Source organism: Callithrix jacchus, chromosome 8 (genome assembly GCF_049354715.1).
Source record: "Callithrix jacchus isolate 240 chromosome 8, calJac240_pri, whole genome shotgun sequence".
Taxonomy (NCBI): Eukaryota; Metazoa; Chordata; class Mammalia; order Primates; family Cebidae; genus Callithrix; species Callithrix jacchus.
The window spans coordinates 3,610,166-3,624,641 of NC_133509.1; the positions used below are offsets into that span (position 1 = coordinate 3,610,166).

A 14,476-nucleotide genomic window follows, 5' to 3' on the forward strand; every position below is an offset into this window, starting at 1 on the left:
TCAGAGTTCACCCGGTGCTGTGCTTCTTTTTAACTCTTCAGCTTTTTACTTGGGAGAGAATTGGGCAAACTAAAGAGTCAATTGCAAGCTCACTTCTCTCCCCTGGGAAAACAGAATCCCGTCTTTTATTGAAGAATAGACGATTGGCTTAATAAGGACTAACATTAGTGTTGACCAGGGGCGGGGGTGGTGAAGACTGGGCAGCAAGCGGGCTTTCTAGAACGTGGGTGAGCTTCCTCCCACATTACTGTTCTCTTAGAACAGCAGAAGATGCGGGTTAACTCAGATGCTCTTTCTCTGGTGTGGCAGATTTTCCTGCAGCATAAAGAAGCAAGGTGAGGCCGGGCGCCGTGGCTCACGCCTGTAGTCCCAGCACTTTGGGAGGCCGAGGCGGGTGGATCACGAGGTCAAGAGATCGAGACCATCCCGGTCAACATGGTGAAACCCCGTCTCTACTAAAAATACAAAAAATCAGCTGGGCATGGTGGCGCATGCCTGTAATCCCAGCTACTCAGGAGGCTGAGGCAGGAGAATTGCCTGAACCCAGGAGGCGGAGGTTGCGGTGAGCCGAGATCGCGCCATTGCACTCCAGCCTGGGTAACAAGAGCAAAACTCCGTCTCAGAGAAAAAAAAAAAAAAAAAAAAAAAAAAAGGCAAGGTGAGCAGGCAGCATAGCGGGGTGGTTTGGGCGAGAGGCTGTCCTACAGAGAGACCACATGTAGTAGTTACCAACATGGGCTTTAGAATCAGACAGCCTGGGGGGTTGGATCTTGTGTCTCTTCCTAGCTGTTTGCAGTTACTTGATTTTTCCAAACTCCGTCCCCACTTTTGTGAAATGCTGGTTATGGTACGCCTTATTCTTAGAGCTTTTGTGAGCAGTAAATGAGACAAATCCATGCCAAGTGCGAAGCATGGTTCCTCGTGTGTAGTAAGGGTTCAGTCATTTGTGGCTATGACTTTCACTTTGTTCCAAGGCTGCCTGTGTCTGCCCTCAGAGTCAGCTTGTTTCGACCCATTTTTATGCTTATCTTCATTGTACTCTTGAGGTTCGGAAAGTTCCTTGTCTTTCCCCACGGATTTTCACGTGGAGCCCTCATGTGGGGTGAATGGGTGGAGCCAGGGAGCTGGTAAGATCCGCCCTCCCTGACAGCATTTAGGAAAACCCAGAACCTCCCCCAAGTGGTGTTGGCGTCCTCTTTAGTGATTGGAAATTTATGGCCCTTTCTGTAAATCTCCCTTTCCATTTAGGCTAGAGAAAGGCTGTATTTATTTGGACTAGATTAGATAGGCCAATTTCCACTGTTTCCTTTTCAGGGATAAATCTTTGAGAGCAGGAATCTGGCCAAATCCCCGTCTCACACTATGTGAACGGCATGTCCTTCGCCAGGGCTGTGGCAGCGTCCATATCCCGCTGTCTGTTTTGGATTTTGCTCAAGGACAAACCATGTGCTTTTGACCAGCTTCTCTGCCGTATGTCTTAGTTTACTGTCTCTCTTGGTGAGCACTGTATTTGAAACACCTTTTTTCTCATCAGTAAAAATCTTTCAAGGAGTGTTCTCTGCCAGGGACCCTACTGGGGAATAGGTAACAGTCTATGCCTTAATCCGGGCAGTGATCTCACAGGTGCTTACAACTGTTAGGAATAATTAAGCAGAGTAAAGGTAAGATTTGTTGTTCCTAAGTTTATTTTTATTTTTTATTTATTTATTAATTAATTTTTTTGAGATGGAGTTTCGCTCTTGTTACCCAGGCTGGAGTGCAATGGCGCGATCTCGGCTCACCGCAACCTCCGCCTCCTGGGTTCAGGCAATTCTCCTGCCTCAGCCTCCTGAGTAGCTGGGATTACAGGCACGCGCAACCATGCCCAGCTAATTTTTTGTATTTTTAGTAGAGACGGGGTTTCACCATGTTAACCAGGATGGTCTCGATCTCTTGACCTCGTGATCCACCCGCTTCGGCCTCCCAAAGCTTCCTCAATTTAAAGAAACTGAATTTTAAAAATGTGCTGTAAGTAAGTCAGACCTCATTCTACTTTATGACAGTTTTTGTTGTTTTTTGTTTTTTTGGAGGGAGGCATTCACTTGTGAAAGCTTTTATCACTGTTATTTCAGGGCTAATGTGAAACTTTCAACCACACGGGGGTGGGAGGAACGTTCTACTCAGGCCAGGCCGTAAAATTGTGCGTTTGCCATAGAGGTTTAAAAACAGTAACAAAACCCCAGTCAGAGTTTATCTACATTTGTTATTATACACTTTTCCTTGATAATATACTCTTCTGCTCGAGGTGGACTGCTTCCCTGCACCTTGGGATATACCTACCTCTTGGTATATCACTGCTTACAGCTTCAAAAGCTGTGGCAGTTAAATTTTCAAATATTTGCTTTTAATAATTTGTTAGGAAAGAGGTTTGGAATCTATGTAATTAGTAAGAGTTTGCTGGGTGGAATTTCTGAACATAAAGATGAGGAACATTAGTTCTCAGAAAAGCACCTAAGGTAAAATAGCCTCTCAGTCAGTGAGCAGGATTTGATCAGCATCCGTTGTAAGGAAATTTTTACACTCATGTCTGTAATATATTTTTAGTGCAATTTCAGTTATGATGGGCACCATGTTTTTATGAACATTTTTGAGCTTTGTCCACAGAAATGATTCCAGACTCCTCCTCTTTTGGGTAGACTTGTAAATATACATATGTATATAGCAAAGTGTACAAAATGCACAGCTCGATGCGTGTATGTTTCCTGTTGCTACCACAGCAAATTTCCACAAGGTCAGTGGCTTAAAACAACACAATTGTATGATTTTACATTCTTAGAGCTCAGAAGTTCTAAAATCCAGGTGTTGGCAGGGCTGGATTCCTTTTGGAAGCTCTAGAAGGGAATGCATTTGCCTGCCTTCTCTAATTTCTGAAGACCAGCTGCACTCCTCAGCTTGTGGCCCCCTCCTGCAGCTTCAGAGGCAGCAGCAGAGTGTCTTTCAGGCTCTTTCCGTCTGATTCTCACCCTGCTGGCTTCTCCTTATGAGGGCCCAACTCTGGAACCCGGGAACTCCCTATTTCAAGGTCCTTAATTTAATCACACCTGCAGAGTTCCTTTCTCCATATGACATAACAGTAGGTTTCAGGAATTAGGACGTGGACATTTTTGGAGGACCATTATTCTGACCACAACACATTTTTACAAGTGAATACGCTTGTATAAACACCACTCAGTTAGGAAAGACGATATAGCCAGAATTCCAGAGCCTCTTTTCTTGATGACTCGGAAGTAATAAAGAGTTTTGCAGTATCACAGCTCACCAGTTTAAAGTATTGATTGTCATTATTTGGAACTATTAATTTTCTCTGAGCCTGGGCTGATGGAATACCTTTGGAAAATAAATCTTGAATGGTTTCATTTGGGATGTCTGTGTCTGATCTATAAACGCACAACAACAGATTTGGCGGTTTCGAGCCTTGTTTGGGCTTTGCTGAGCCAACAAGGGTTTTACACACTTGGACTTCCTAGTGCCAGAATCGTTACGTAGACATTCTCTGTTGAACTTGGGACCCAGTGATTAAAATGGCAGTTTCTGTTTGTTTTAGGAACGTCATCAACTGCAGCTTCAACTCCTAGAACATGAAACAGAAATGTCTGGGGAGGTACCTGACGCTGACAAGGAAAGGTAAGATGTGACGCCTTTCATCGCGTAATGGGTTTAGGTTGTAGACACACTGTGGTTTTTTTTTTTTTTTTTGAGGCGGAGTTTCGCTCGTTACCCAGGCTGGAGTGCAATGGTGCGATCTCGGCTCACCGCAACCTCCGCCTCCTGGGTTCAGGCAGTTCTCCTGCCTCAGCCTCCTGAGTAGCTGGGATTACAGGCACGCGCCACCATGCCCAGCTGATTTTTTGTATTTTTAGTAGAGACGGGGTTTCACCATGTTGACCAGGATGGTCTTGATCTCTTGACCTCGTGATCCACCCGCCTCGGCCTCCCAAAGTGCTGGGATTACAGGCGTGAGCCACTGCGCCCGGCCCACACTGTGTTTTTATGGGCTCGTTTGACCCTTGCCTTTTCGTTTGTGTGGGTGTCCCTTATTACGGACTGAAGCATGTACAACATTGGGCTGAGAGCTTCCAATATGGAGCAAGTTTCCTTGGAAGCCTCCAGCCACATCTTGCAGACCATGGCTGGTCGTTAGTGTAGTGACACATCAAATACTTAGACAAGTGCCAAAGTTCAGTCTGTTAATGATGTCCATGGCCTTGAACTCCACAGGATACACCTTGTTGGTGAGAAAACTCATCAACTGTGACTAATACCCTTTGCTTGGGAAATCAATTCAGAAACATCTTTCTTTGTTTCCAAACTGTGCTTAGTAAAACCTTCTGTGTCCCCTGGCTCTGGGTATGTTAAACCCTGCATGGAAAACACAGTATATACACTGTCTCTTCTAAAAATTACAAGGCAGAGAGGCCATTCAGGGTCTCTAGTGACGGAAACAAGGTTGAGATGATTTGAGTGTTTGGCAAGTGACTTAACGTCCCTGAGAATTGCTCGTGCAACATGGAAATTCATCTTTAAAGGGGGAGAGGATTATGATGGTGATTAACTGTGCCCGTCTCACTAGGTTACTGTTGGTAAGAGGACTGTTGGGCTTGCTGCTTGCCAAATAGTATGTGCTGAAAGAATACCCATTTTTCCTTCCTCATTTGCAATTTCAGAGTGTTTAAAGCCTAGAAGGCTTACTAGTCTTTTTTTTTTTGAGATGGAGTTTCGCTCTTGTTACCCAGGCTGGAGTGCAATGGCGCGATCTCGGCTCACCGCAACCTCCGCCTCCTGGGTTCAGGCAATTCTCCTGCCTCAGCCTCCTGAGTAGCTGGGATTACAGGCGCGCGCCACCATGCCCAGCTAATTTTTTGTATTTTAAGTAGAGATGGGGTTTCACCGTGTTGACCAGGATGGTCTCAATCTCTTGACCTCGTGATCCACCCGCTTTGGCCTCCCAAAGTGCTGGGATTACAGGCTTGAGCCACCGCGCCCAGCCGGAGGCTTACTAGTCTTTAACGTAGTGCTGAGGCAGAGATAGGGTGTGGGTAATAGACCACCAGACCCTTCCTCCGGTGTCCAGCCCCAATGGCCCCAGAGAACTGGAGAGTGTAAGCAATGTTGGAGAATAATTTGTGCTGTTTTAAAACAAAAGTGTGAAATGTTTTGGGATGTGGCTTCCTCTATTTTGATGTTGAGAAGGTCTTTCACCTTTTCCCCATTTGCCAAAAATAAAGGATATGTAGAGCAGCTGTAATTCCAGACTTTTCGGTACTCTGCCATTGATTTCAGATATGTTGTGTCGCTGGGCCCCTTCTTCCCTGTCCCTCCCATCACAATAATTTACTGGATCTTCCAGTATTTTATTAACCCCAAAACAGAGAGCTTCTCATGTCTGTAAATGATGCAAAAAATTCTCTTTGAGTCCCTGGAAAAGAACTGTCCTTATATGGGATGAAACTTGCAAATGGGAATGTAGAATCTAGCCCTATGCTCCTCTGGTTTGGTAGCTCGCTGGTACTCACACTGATTTGTGTGGTCATCATACAAAGTAGGAAGAACGCATCCTGGGATTTGATTTCTTGTTCTTGGCAGATTTTTTTTATTTTTTAAAATTTACATTTATTTTTTACCAAAGCTTCCCCCAAAGATGTATTCTTCCTATTTTTATTTTATTTTTGTGGAGATGGGGGTCTCACCATGCTGCCCAGGCTGGTCTCGAACTCCTGGCCCCAAGCAGTCCTCCTGCCTTGGCCTCTCTCAAAGTGTTGGGATTACAGGCATGAGCCACCATGCCTGGCCCTCTTGGCGATCTCTAAAGCTGTGACCTGTCGCTGCTGCTGCTGCCTTGCTGCAGGGTTCATTTCCTTTTTCCTCCTGTTGGTATTAGGTATCAGCAGCTGGAGGAGGCATCAGCCAGCCTCCGAGAGCGGATCAGACACCTAGACGACATGGTGCATTGCCAGCAGAAGAAAGTCAAGCAGATGGTGGAGGAGGTGAGCATCTGGAAAAGGCCACAGGCCTGGGACTGCTTCCTGTGGTGAGGAAACAGCCCCAGAACAAATCTGCCTCACCGCTCCATTTTCTGTGGCCCACAGGCTGAGGTGCTCAGGCCACTGCCATTTAGACCCAGAGTGAGATTTCCCTACGTGTCCCCCATGGACTGATGATGATGCCCCTAAAAGAGGGGTTTCCCCCAGTCAAAGGGTTACAGTTAAGAAAGCTGGAAAGTGCAGTGCATAAGCTCACCCGCTGTGAAAGGACAGTGACCATCTGTGTGGGTGCTCACAGCTCAGGAGACCAAAAGGGGTGATGGGAAGGGCAAATTCAGCCCAGGTCCCTGCGCTCCCTCCACAGCCGTCAGTTTCTCTCTCCCTGCTACCATTCTTGTCCTTTATCCTTTTCTGGGTGTGTCTTTCATTCCCTTGTATGTTTCTTTTTTCTCCCTCCTTCCTCATTCTCTTCTCCTCCTCCTGTTTCTTCTTCCTTTCCCTTTGCCACCATCCTTTCTCTCCTGACTGTCTCTGTAGCAGGAAGCTGTACATTTACTGTGTGGGCATAGTTTACTATTCTCTTTTTTCTAAATGAAAACATGGGTAAGTCGAACATTTCCATTTCTCTAAGAGGGAAAGAGAAATTTTTAACCTTGTGTCAGTGTAATCTGCCTCTCTCGTGGCGATGTTCCGCTGTGAGAAGCTGGTCACATGTTCCTGTGGTCTTCTTGCTCAGTGAAAAAAATCTGTTAGAAAAAGAGCAGTTAGTACTAAGAGGATTATAAGAATTCCCTTGAGTCTAATTCTCTAACTTGCAAATAAAAGGTTTCCATTTAGTTAAATGTTCGGTTGGCAGTGGAAAAATGAAAAAGGATTTTCCTTACATTAAGCACTACTTTAAAAAGTTGTGTTTTATTAATGGATTATTACAATTAAAACCATATCTACTTCTAATACTCTGTGTACATGACAGACACATGAAAGATTAAAAATATATCTATTTTATTAATCTCTAAAATATTGGGGATGTTAATGTTGGGGTTAAGGTCAGGGAATTGTGAGGATGGGAAGGGACATCTTGTTTTATTGTGTGTAGGATAAACACACATATTAGATGAAAGCTTGTCCGCAGGCGAGAGGTACAGTTATACTGTGTCGGATCATGTGTGTCTTACATTGGTTCACATGCAAGTTTCTGGGGAGCGGTGGAATAGCAGAGGAAGCCATGCATGCACCTTCGCAATCCTTTTGTGTACGCAGGCGGGAGCACTGCCCGTGACACTGATGGGGAGGGAGGTGCTGCCCTATCATCAACCCTACGTAGATGTCAGGAGTGTGTTGTCCAAGGAAAACCACCACTTTGCCATTATTAGCATCTCGGGGAACTTTGACTGTCAGGGAATAGTTTTTCTGCTTTTGAATTTCACACACACGAAGTCTGGGGTAAGAGCATCCCTTATTTTCCCCCATGTGGGTGGTTAACTGTGGGGCATTGCATTTCTCCCACCTCACCACAAGGGGGCGCCTGTGTTGCTCTTGTATCTAATAATAGAGAACTGTTGAACAAAACCTCTTACTGGTTGGCTTCTGATTCATTTAAATCCTTACCTGTAAGAGGTTAATGCTGTACCAGAATCAGAGACGCTGTTTTTTTTTAAAAAGACATTTTCAAAGAAGTTTAGAATTCTGTTTTCCTAACCTACTTCCACAATGTACCAGACATACCAATTTGGAGGGAGTGAAGGAATTCACAAACATACACAAACACACACACACACACATGTGCATGCATATACATATGTGTGTGTATAGGGATGCATATGAAGGAATTCACACACACACACAAACACATGTGCATGCATATACATACGTGTGTGTGTATAGGGATGCATATGAAGGAATTCACACACATGCATGCATACACATATGCGTGTGTATAGGGATGCATATGAAGGAATTCACACACATACACACGTGCATGCATATACATACGTGTGTGTGTATAGGGATGCATATGAAAGAATTCACACACACAAACACATGTGCATACATATACATATGTGTGTGTATAGGGATGCATATGAAGGAATTCACACACACAAACACATGTGCATGCATATACATATGTGTGTGTGTATAGGGATGCATATGAAGGAATTCACACACGTGCATGCATACACATGTGTGTGTATAGGGATGCATATGAAGAATTCACATACACACGTGCATGCATATACATACGTGTGTGTGTATAGGGATGCATATGAAGGAATTCACACACATACAAACACGTGCATGCATACACGTGTGTGTGTAGGGATGCATATGAAGGAATTCACACACACGTGCATGCATATATATACGTGTGTGTGTATAGGGATGCATATGAAGGAATTCACACATACACACACGTGCATGTATATACATACGTGTGTGTATAGGGATGCATATGAAGGAATTCACACACATACACAAACACATGTGCATGCATACATGTGTGTGTGTAGGGATGCATATGAAGGAATTCACACACAAACGTGCATGCATATATATATACGTGTGTGTGTATAGGGATGCATATGAAGGAATTCACACACATACAAACACATGTGCATGCATACACATGTGTGTGTGTATAGGGATGCATAAGAAGGAATTCACACACACACGTGCATGCATACACGGGTGTGTATAGGGATGCATATGAAGGAATTCACACACACACACAAACGTGCATGCATACACATGTGTGTGTGAATAGGGATGCATATGAAGGAATTCACACACACGTGCATGCATACACGGGTGTGTATAGGGATGCATATGAAGGAATTCACACACATACACGTGCATGCATATACATAGGTGTGTGTATAGGGATGCATATGAAGGAATTCACACACACAAACACGTGCATGCATACACGGGTATGTGTGTATAGCGATGCATATGAAGGAATTCACACACACACACCCCCCACACGTGCATGCATACATATACATGTGTGTGTATAGGGATGCATATGAAGATCTCTGTTCAGGCTTTGCCTTTTTCTACCTGTCACTTCATATCTTCTAGATAAACTTCTCTAAGCTCTGATGTGGTCTGTGGTCTGTGGTCTGGAAGGCCCAGTCATTGGAATGAAATCACCAGCTACTGTTGAGGGTGCCATCAGGGTTAACACCCCGAGGGGCTGGCTGGCTTTCAACAGTGAGTGTAGACCGCCACCACCACCACCAACAAAAAAAGAGATACTTTTTATTCCTGATAATGTTTGCTGCCTGATTTAGATAGTTTGTGTTTGCCCAGCATACTGCAATAATTTATATAAGAAAAAAATGGCAGTTGGGTACGGTGGCTCACGCCTCTTATCCCAGAGCTTTGGGAGGCCAAGGCAGGTGGACCACCTGAGGTCAGGAGTTTGAGTCCAGCCTGGACAACATGGCGAAACCCCGTCTCCACTAAAAATACAAAAATTAGCCGGGCGTGGTGGTGGGAGCCTGTAATCCCAGCCACTCGGGAGGCTGAGGCAGGAGAATGCTTGAACCTGGGAGGCGGAGGTTGTAGTGAGCCAAGACTGCGCCACTGCACTCCAGCCTGGGTAACAACAGCGAAACTCCATCTAAAAAAAGAAAGGTAGCTTAAAATTTCAATTGCAATAGCCACTTACATGAATACATTTTTTTAAAAAGTAGAAACATGGTCCAGGGACATTGACAGACGAGCACATTCAGAAGACCAAGACCAGGTTGGAAAGGAGTTGAGAACCCGAGTAATTCAGGGCACTGGGGAAGACGTGCTCAAGGAGAGATGAGAGCTGAATTCACGTCTTAGAAATTGTGAGGGAATGTGTTTTTGTTCTGTATCGTGAAGCAAGAGCCACTTTCAAAGAGGCAAATTACTGCTTTTCATTCAAAACAAAACGTTTCTAGTACTGGCTGCAATAGTAAAGCATTTAGCCCTTCATCGTGGGTACATTCTTTACAAAGTGCAGAGTTGATTTCGAAGTTCTTTGGTGCTCCTCCACAAATCCTGTGTCCCGAAATCTGAAAGACTGTGTGGAGGAAGTCTGGCAACTTTGGCTGAGTGTTCATCACATAAAGAATCTTCTGGGCCGGGCGCGGTGGCTCATGCCTGTGATCCCAGCACTTTGGGAGGCCGAGGCGGGTGGATCATGAGGTCAAGAGATCGAGACCATCCTGGTCAACATGGTGAAACCCCGTCTCTACTAAAAATACAAAAATTAGCTGGGCATGGTGGTGCGTGCCTGTAGTCCCAGCTACTCGGGCGGCTGAGGCAGGAGAATTGCCTGAACCCAGGAGGCGGAGGTTGTGGTGAGCCGAGATCGCGCCATTGCACTCCAGCCTGGGTAACAAGAGCGAAACTCCGTCTCAAAAAAAAAAAAAAAAGAATTTTCTGTATTTACTCTGCTGTACCTGTTTTTAGAAGCGCAGCCTTCTCATTATGTTGCATAATGAGTGAAATCAGCAAAATCATAACTAAGTCACAGGTTACTTGGAGCAAATTTTGAAAAATCTAGACTACTGAATTGGTCACTTGTGAAATAAATCTGGAACTCTGACTCTAGAAGAGAAGTATGTTTTCATCTGCGGACTCTGGCTCCCCGGGCATAGCGGCTGTTAGGGGCCCCTTTCCTTCCCTCACGTGGGTCTGGGAGCTGGTCTTCATCACAGCCTCGCATTCCCACGGATGGCAGTCTCGTCTCCATCCATTGTTGGCATCATTTTGGCCATAATGTCTGTGAGGAAACTTAGTTTATTAAAATGATGGGCTGCTTTTGTTTTAGCCCCACGTGTTCAGGTATTACCACTGAGATCCTTGGAATCCTTAAACATTAAGAAACGTGTTTCTTCCTACCTCAGTGGAATATCACTCTATCATAGTCATAATACATAATACAAAGAAACTGGCCCAGATTTTGTCATCCTTAGCTCAAAAATGACTTGATTTCCATGGTGGGAGACAGTAGAACCGTACTGTGTAGGAAGGGCTCATGATGGGGTAAGCCCTTTCAAAATGGAGGGTTAGTACATATCTTACAGGGTCAAGTTCAGTGAGAAAACACAGTGCAAAGTGTCTTCTGTGAAACGTGGGACCAAGTATTCCTCCCTAGGCTAGGTCTTCCTACTGAAGTAAGTCTCCTTCTTCATGGAGGTCACAGGGGATTGGGTATCTCCCTCATCACTAGTTCTTCCAGCTGATTCTGGCTTTGATGAAGATGAAAAACAAAACAAAAAAGTCCCACAGGTACCCCTTATAGCCAGAAAATACAGAGAAACGCTGAGGGATTGGAAAGAAACAGCCCTCAAGGGGAAGTGAATTCATTCATCCATTCAGCAGATACCCAGCAGCACCTGCTTCGTGCTGGGGCTGGTTACACAGTGGGGGGTCATGCAGACAGGGCCCTGCTGTCACGATGTTACCCACTTGGGGGTTCCAGGGTAGTCTTGCCCTTGGGCAAGTCTTTTTTTTTTTTTTTTTCAGTAATGGAAATGTTGTTTATTGAATAACTAATCAAAAACTTAAAAAATAACAGGGTTTTAGAAAATCTCTACCCTGTTACCTCTCATGGCAGGGAGAAGGATACCACTCCCCTGTAAAGCCATTAAGTAGGTGACTTTTCCTCAGGGCAAAGTAAAAAACAAGGAAACAGAGGAATGAAAATCACACTCATTCTTCTGCTCTAGTATTTTTGCAATGCTCCTGAACATGGAGCTGTCATGGGCACGGTCTGGAGAAAGAGACAGACATTGCATACATACCTACGTACGTACACGTATGATGGCTATTGAGCCAGAGAGATACACAGGTAAATAGATTGTACTGTGAAGTCCACCACTTCATAGACGTTAATTAACCCTTGTGAAGAAAGTTATGTAGCAGGCATCCTGTTGGACTGGCCTTTGGTCTTGAGTCAAGCTGCATTCTTTAGATTGCCGGGAAAGGTCAATCTGGGAGAGCTGCGAGGGGTAAAAAGCGAGAGAGGATCCTGAGGCCCCCACAGTGCTCTCTGCTCACGCAGCTTCTAGTGTGACTTCTTCAGTCCGAAGTCTTTCACGCCTCTTTGCCTGCTCTCACCATGGCTCACCTGCTGCCAACCAGAGCAGTTCTCCTGCCAAGGGGAAAGTGGAGGAAAAAATAAATTATTTGCCCTCCACGATGGTGAGTTTACATTTTTGCCAATGGGCAGAGATATTGTTCAGCTGAATAAACAGTAATTTCTTGAGTTTTTTTTTTTTTTTAAAAACCGTTTCCCAGTGTAGTCATTAGGCATCCGTTTATTTTATCATGTCTTCCTTCTGATTTCCCATTGCCATTTGTGGGTAGGAAGTGTTCCTCCAACAGTGCCTGAAGGGAGTTTCTGTTCATTTGTAGAGGAGGCATTTTCTTTTGACTGCCTTTGCTGAAAGCAATTGCTGTAAATGACGTGTTCTAAAAGTGCACAGGTAGAAGGAACTGCTGCACATGAGAACCACCTGGGGAGCTGTAAGACATGCCTGGACTTGGCAGATGGGATGGAGGCAGACTGAGTACTGAGTTTGGTTTCGTTTTAAAAACTCTACAAGTGCTTCTAATATGCAGCCCGACTGAGAATTGCTGTCCTGGATTCTCACAGCAGTGGCCTGGCTCTCCTTGCTGGGTTTCATGTTTGTGTTTTTGGCCAGTGTCCCTCGGAAACGCCTATGCCTGAGGTGGGAAGCTGGTGATGAACTCAGAATAGGGAGGGCTCGACAGAAAGCAAGCCAGGGAGATAGTCACCAGGGACAGGAGCACAGAAGTCAGAAAGCTGCTCCAAGTCTGTGACTCTCTGGGCACTGTCAGGAGACCTTCACTTATTGCCAGCCCCTGGTCCTGGGAGGATTCTGTGACAGCTCACCCTTTTTAAAATTTTGTTTTAGAGACCAAGTCTTGCTCTATTGCTCAGGCTGGAGTGCAGTGTTTCAATCATACCTTCCTGAAGCCTCCAACTCCTGGGCTTAAGTGATCCTCCCCGTTCAACTTCTCATGTAGGTGGGACTATAGGCACGTGCACCCACACCCAGCCAATTTCTTTTTTTAAAAAATAGAGACAGGGTTTTGCTATGTTGCTCAGCTGGTCTTCCAACTCCTGGTCTCTAGCAATCTTCCCATCTTGGCCTCTTAAAGTGTTGGGATTACAGGCGTGAGCCACTGCATCTGGCCTGACAGCCTACTCTTAACAGCTGCACTGGCCTGGTGGTATCCAGGTAGTAAAAACCTCAAAGGCTATTTAGGCTCATCTGGAGAGATTGTTATTAAGATGGGATGAGGTCCACTTGTTAAATAGATGATAGAAACTCAAAGGGACAGAATCCAATCCACCTAAGTCCTTGAAAGCTGGGAACCTACCACTAGCAGAGACTAAGAGTGATTGTCATAGATCTTCTGACTGTGCTTGTATGCACGTGTCTGCCTTGCCCTGGTTTAAATCATTCACTGCTGTCTATACAGAAGACATTACACTTGGCCACACTGCACCCATTTAGAAAGAGAAGAAAAATATGTCTTGGTGGAATAATTAACAATGACCACTTCTCAAGTTCAAGGCAAAGCAGAATATTACTGTGATCCCTAAGGAGTGATTTTGAAAGTACTTAATGGTCGTCTCTTAGATTTGTTTAAAGAGTGATGCTGTCGTCATAATGCAGCAGTCCCTGGGGAGACAAACTGGATCGGGGGATGGAGGTGCAGTGACTCTTGAGGGAGTTGAGGCTTTGAGAATCTGTCTCTTTAGCCAGTTGGCCAAACAAGGCTTCACATTCCTAGTCCCTAAATCCACATGCTCCTGCAGTTAGAGACCTTTGTGTGCATACGACAAAAGATGGCCTAGAAAGAGAGCAATGAGCATGGACTTTAGCATCAGACAGACTGCATCTACTATTGTGGACCTTTGAAAAGTTATTAGTCTCCTTGTCTATCAAATAGGGTTAATAATAGTATATACCCCAGTTTTTGTAAGAGTTAAATGAGATGACATGTATACAATGCGCATGTTAATTGGATCATAAGAAATAAAAACTAATGGGGCCGGGCGTGGTGGCTCACGCCTAATCCCAGCACTTTGGGAGGCCGACGTGGGTGGATCACGAGGTCAAGAGATTGAGACTATCCTGGTCAACATGGTGAAACCCCGTCTCTACTAAAAATACAAAAAAAAATTAGCTGGGTGTGGTGGCATGTACCTGTAATCCCAGCTACTGAGGAGGCTGAGGCAGGAGAATTGCCTGAACCCAGGAGGCGGAGGTTGCTGTGAGCCGAGATCCCACCATTGCACTCCAACCTGGGTAACGAGCAAAACTCCGTCTCAAAAAAAAAAAAAATACGAATGGAGGTTATTATTACCACCAGGCAGTGGGTTCCTGCTGTGTGTACCTAAAGTTAGGTGAATTAAAAGCAAAGGTAGCAATGTTGGTTTC

The 14,476-nt window shown here is 45.0% G+C and overlaps 1 protein-coding gene across 3 annotated transcripts in view; it reads left to right on the forward strand.

The window, feature by feature from the left end:
- MYZAP (myocardial zonula adherens protein) overlaps positions 1-14,476 on the forward strand; it is a 98,444-nt gene that overhangs the window by 46,489 nt on the left and 37,479 nt on the right. For all 3 annotated transcript variants that reach the window (XM_035258695.3, XM_035258696.3, XM_054239315.2), the window contains 2 exons: positions 3,584-3,663; positions 5,918-6,023. In XM_035258695.3, coding sequence (XP_035114586.2) covers positions 3,584-3,663; positions 5,918-6,023 — 186 coding nt within the window. The remainder of the gene's footprint in view (positions 1-3,583; positions 3,664-5,917; positions 6,024-14,476) is intronic.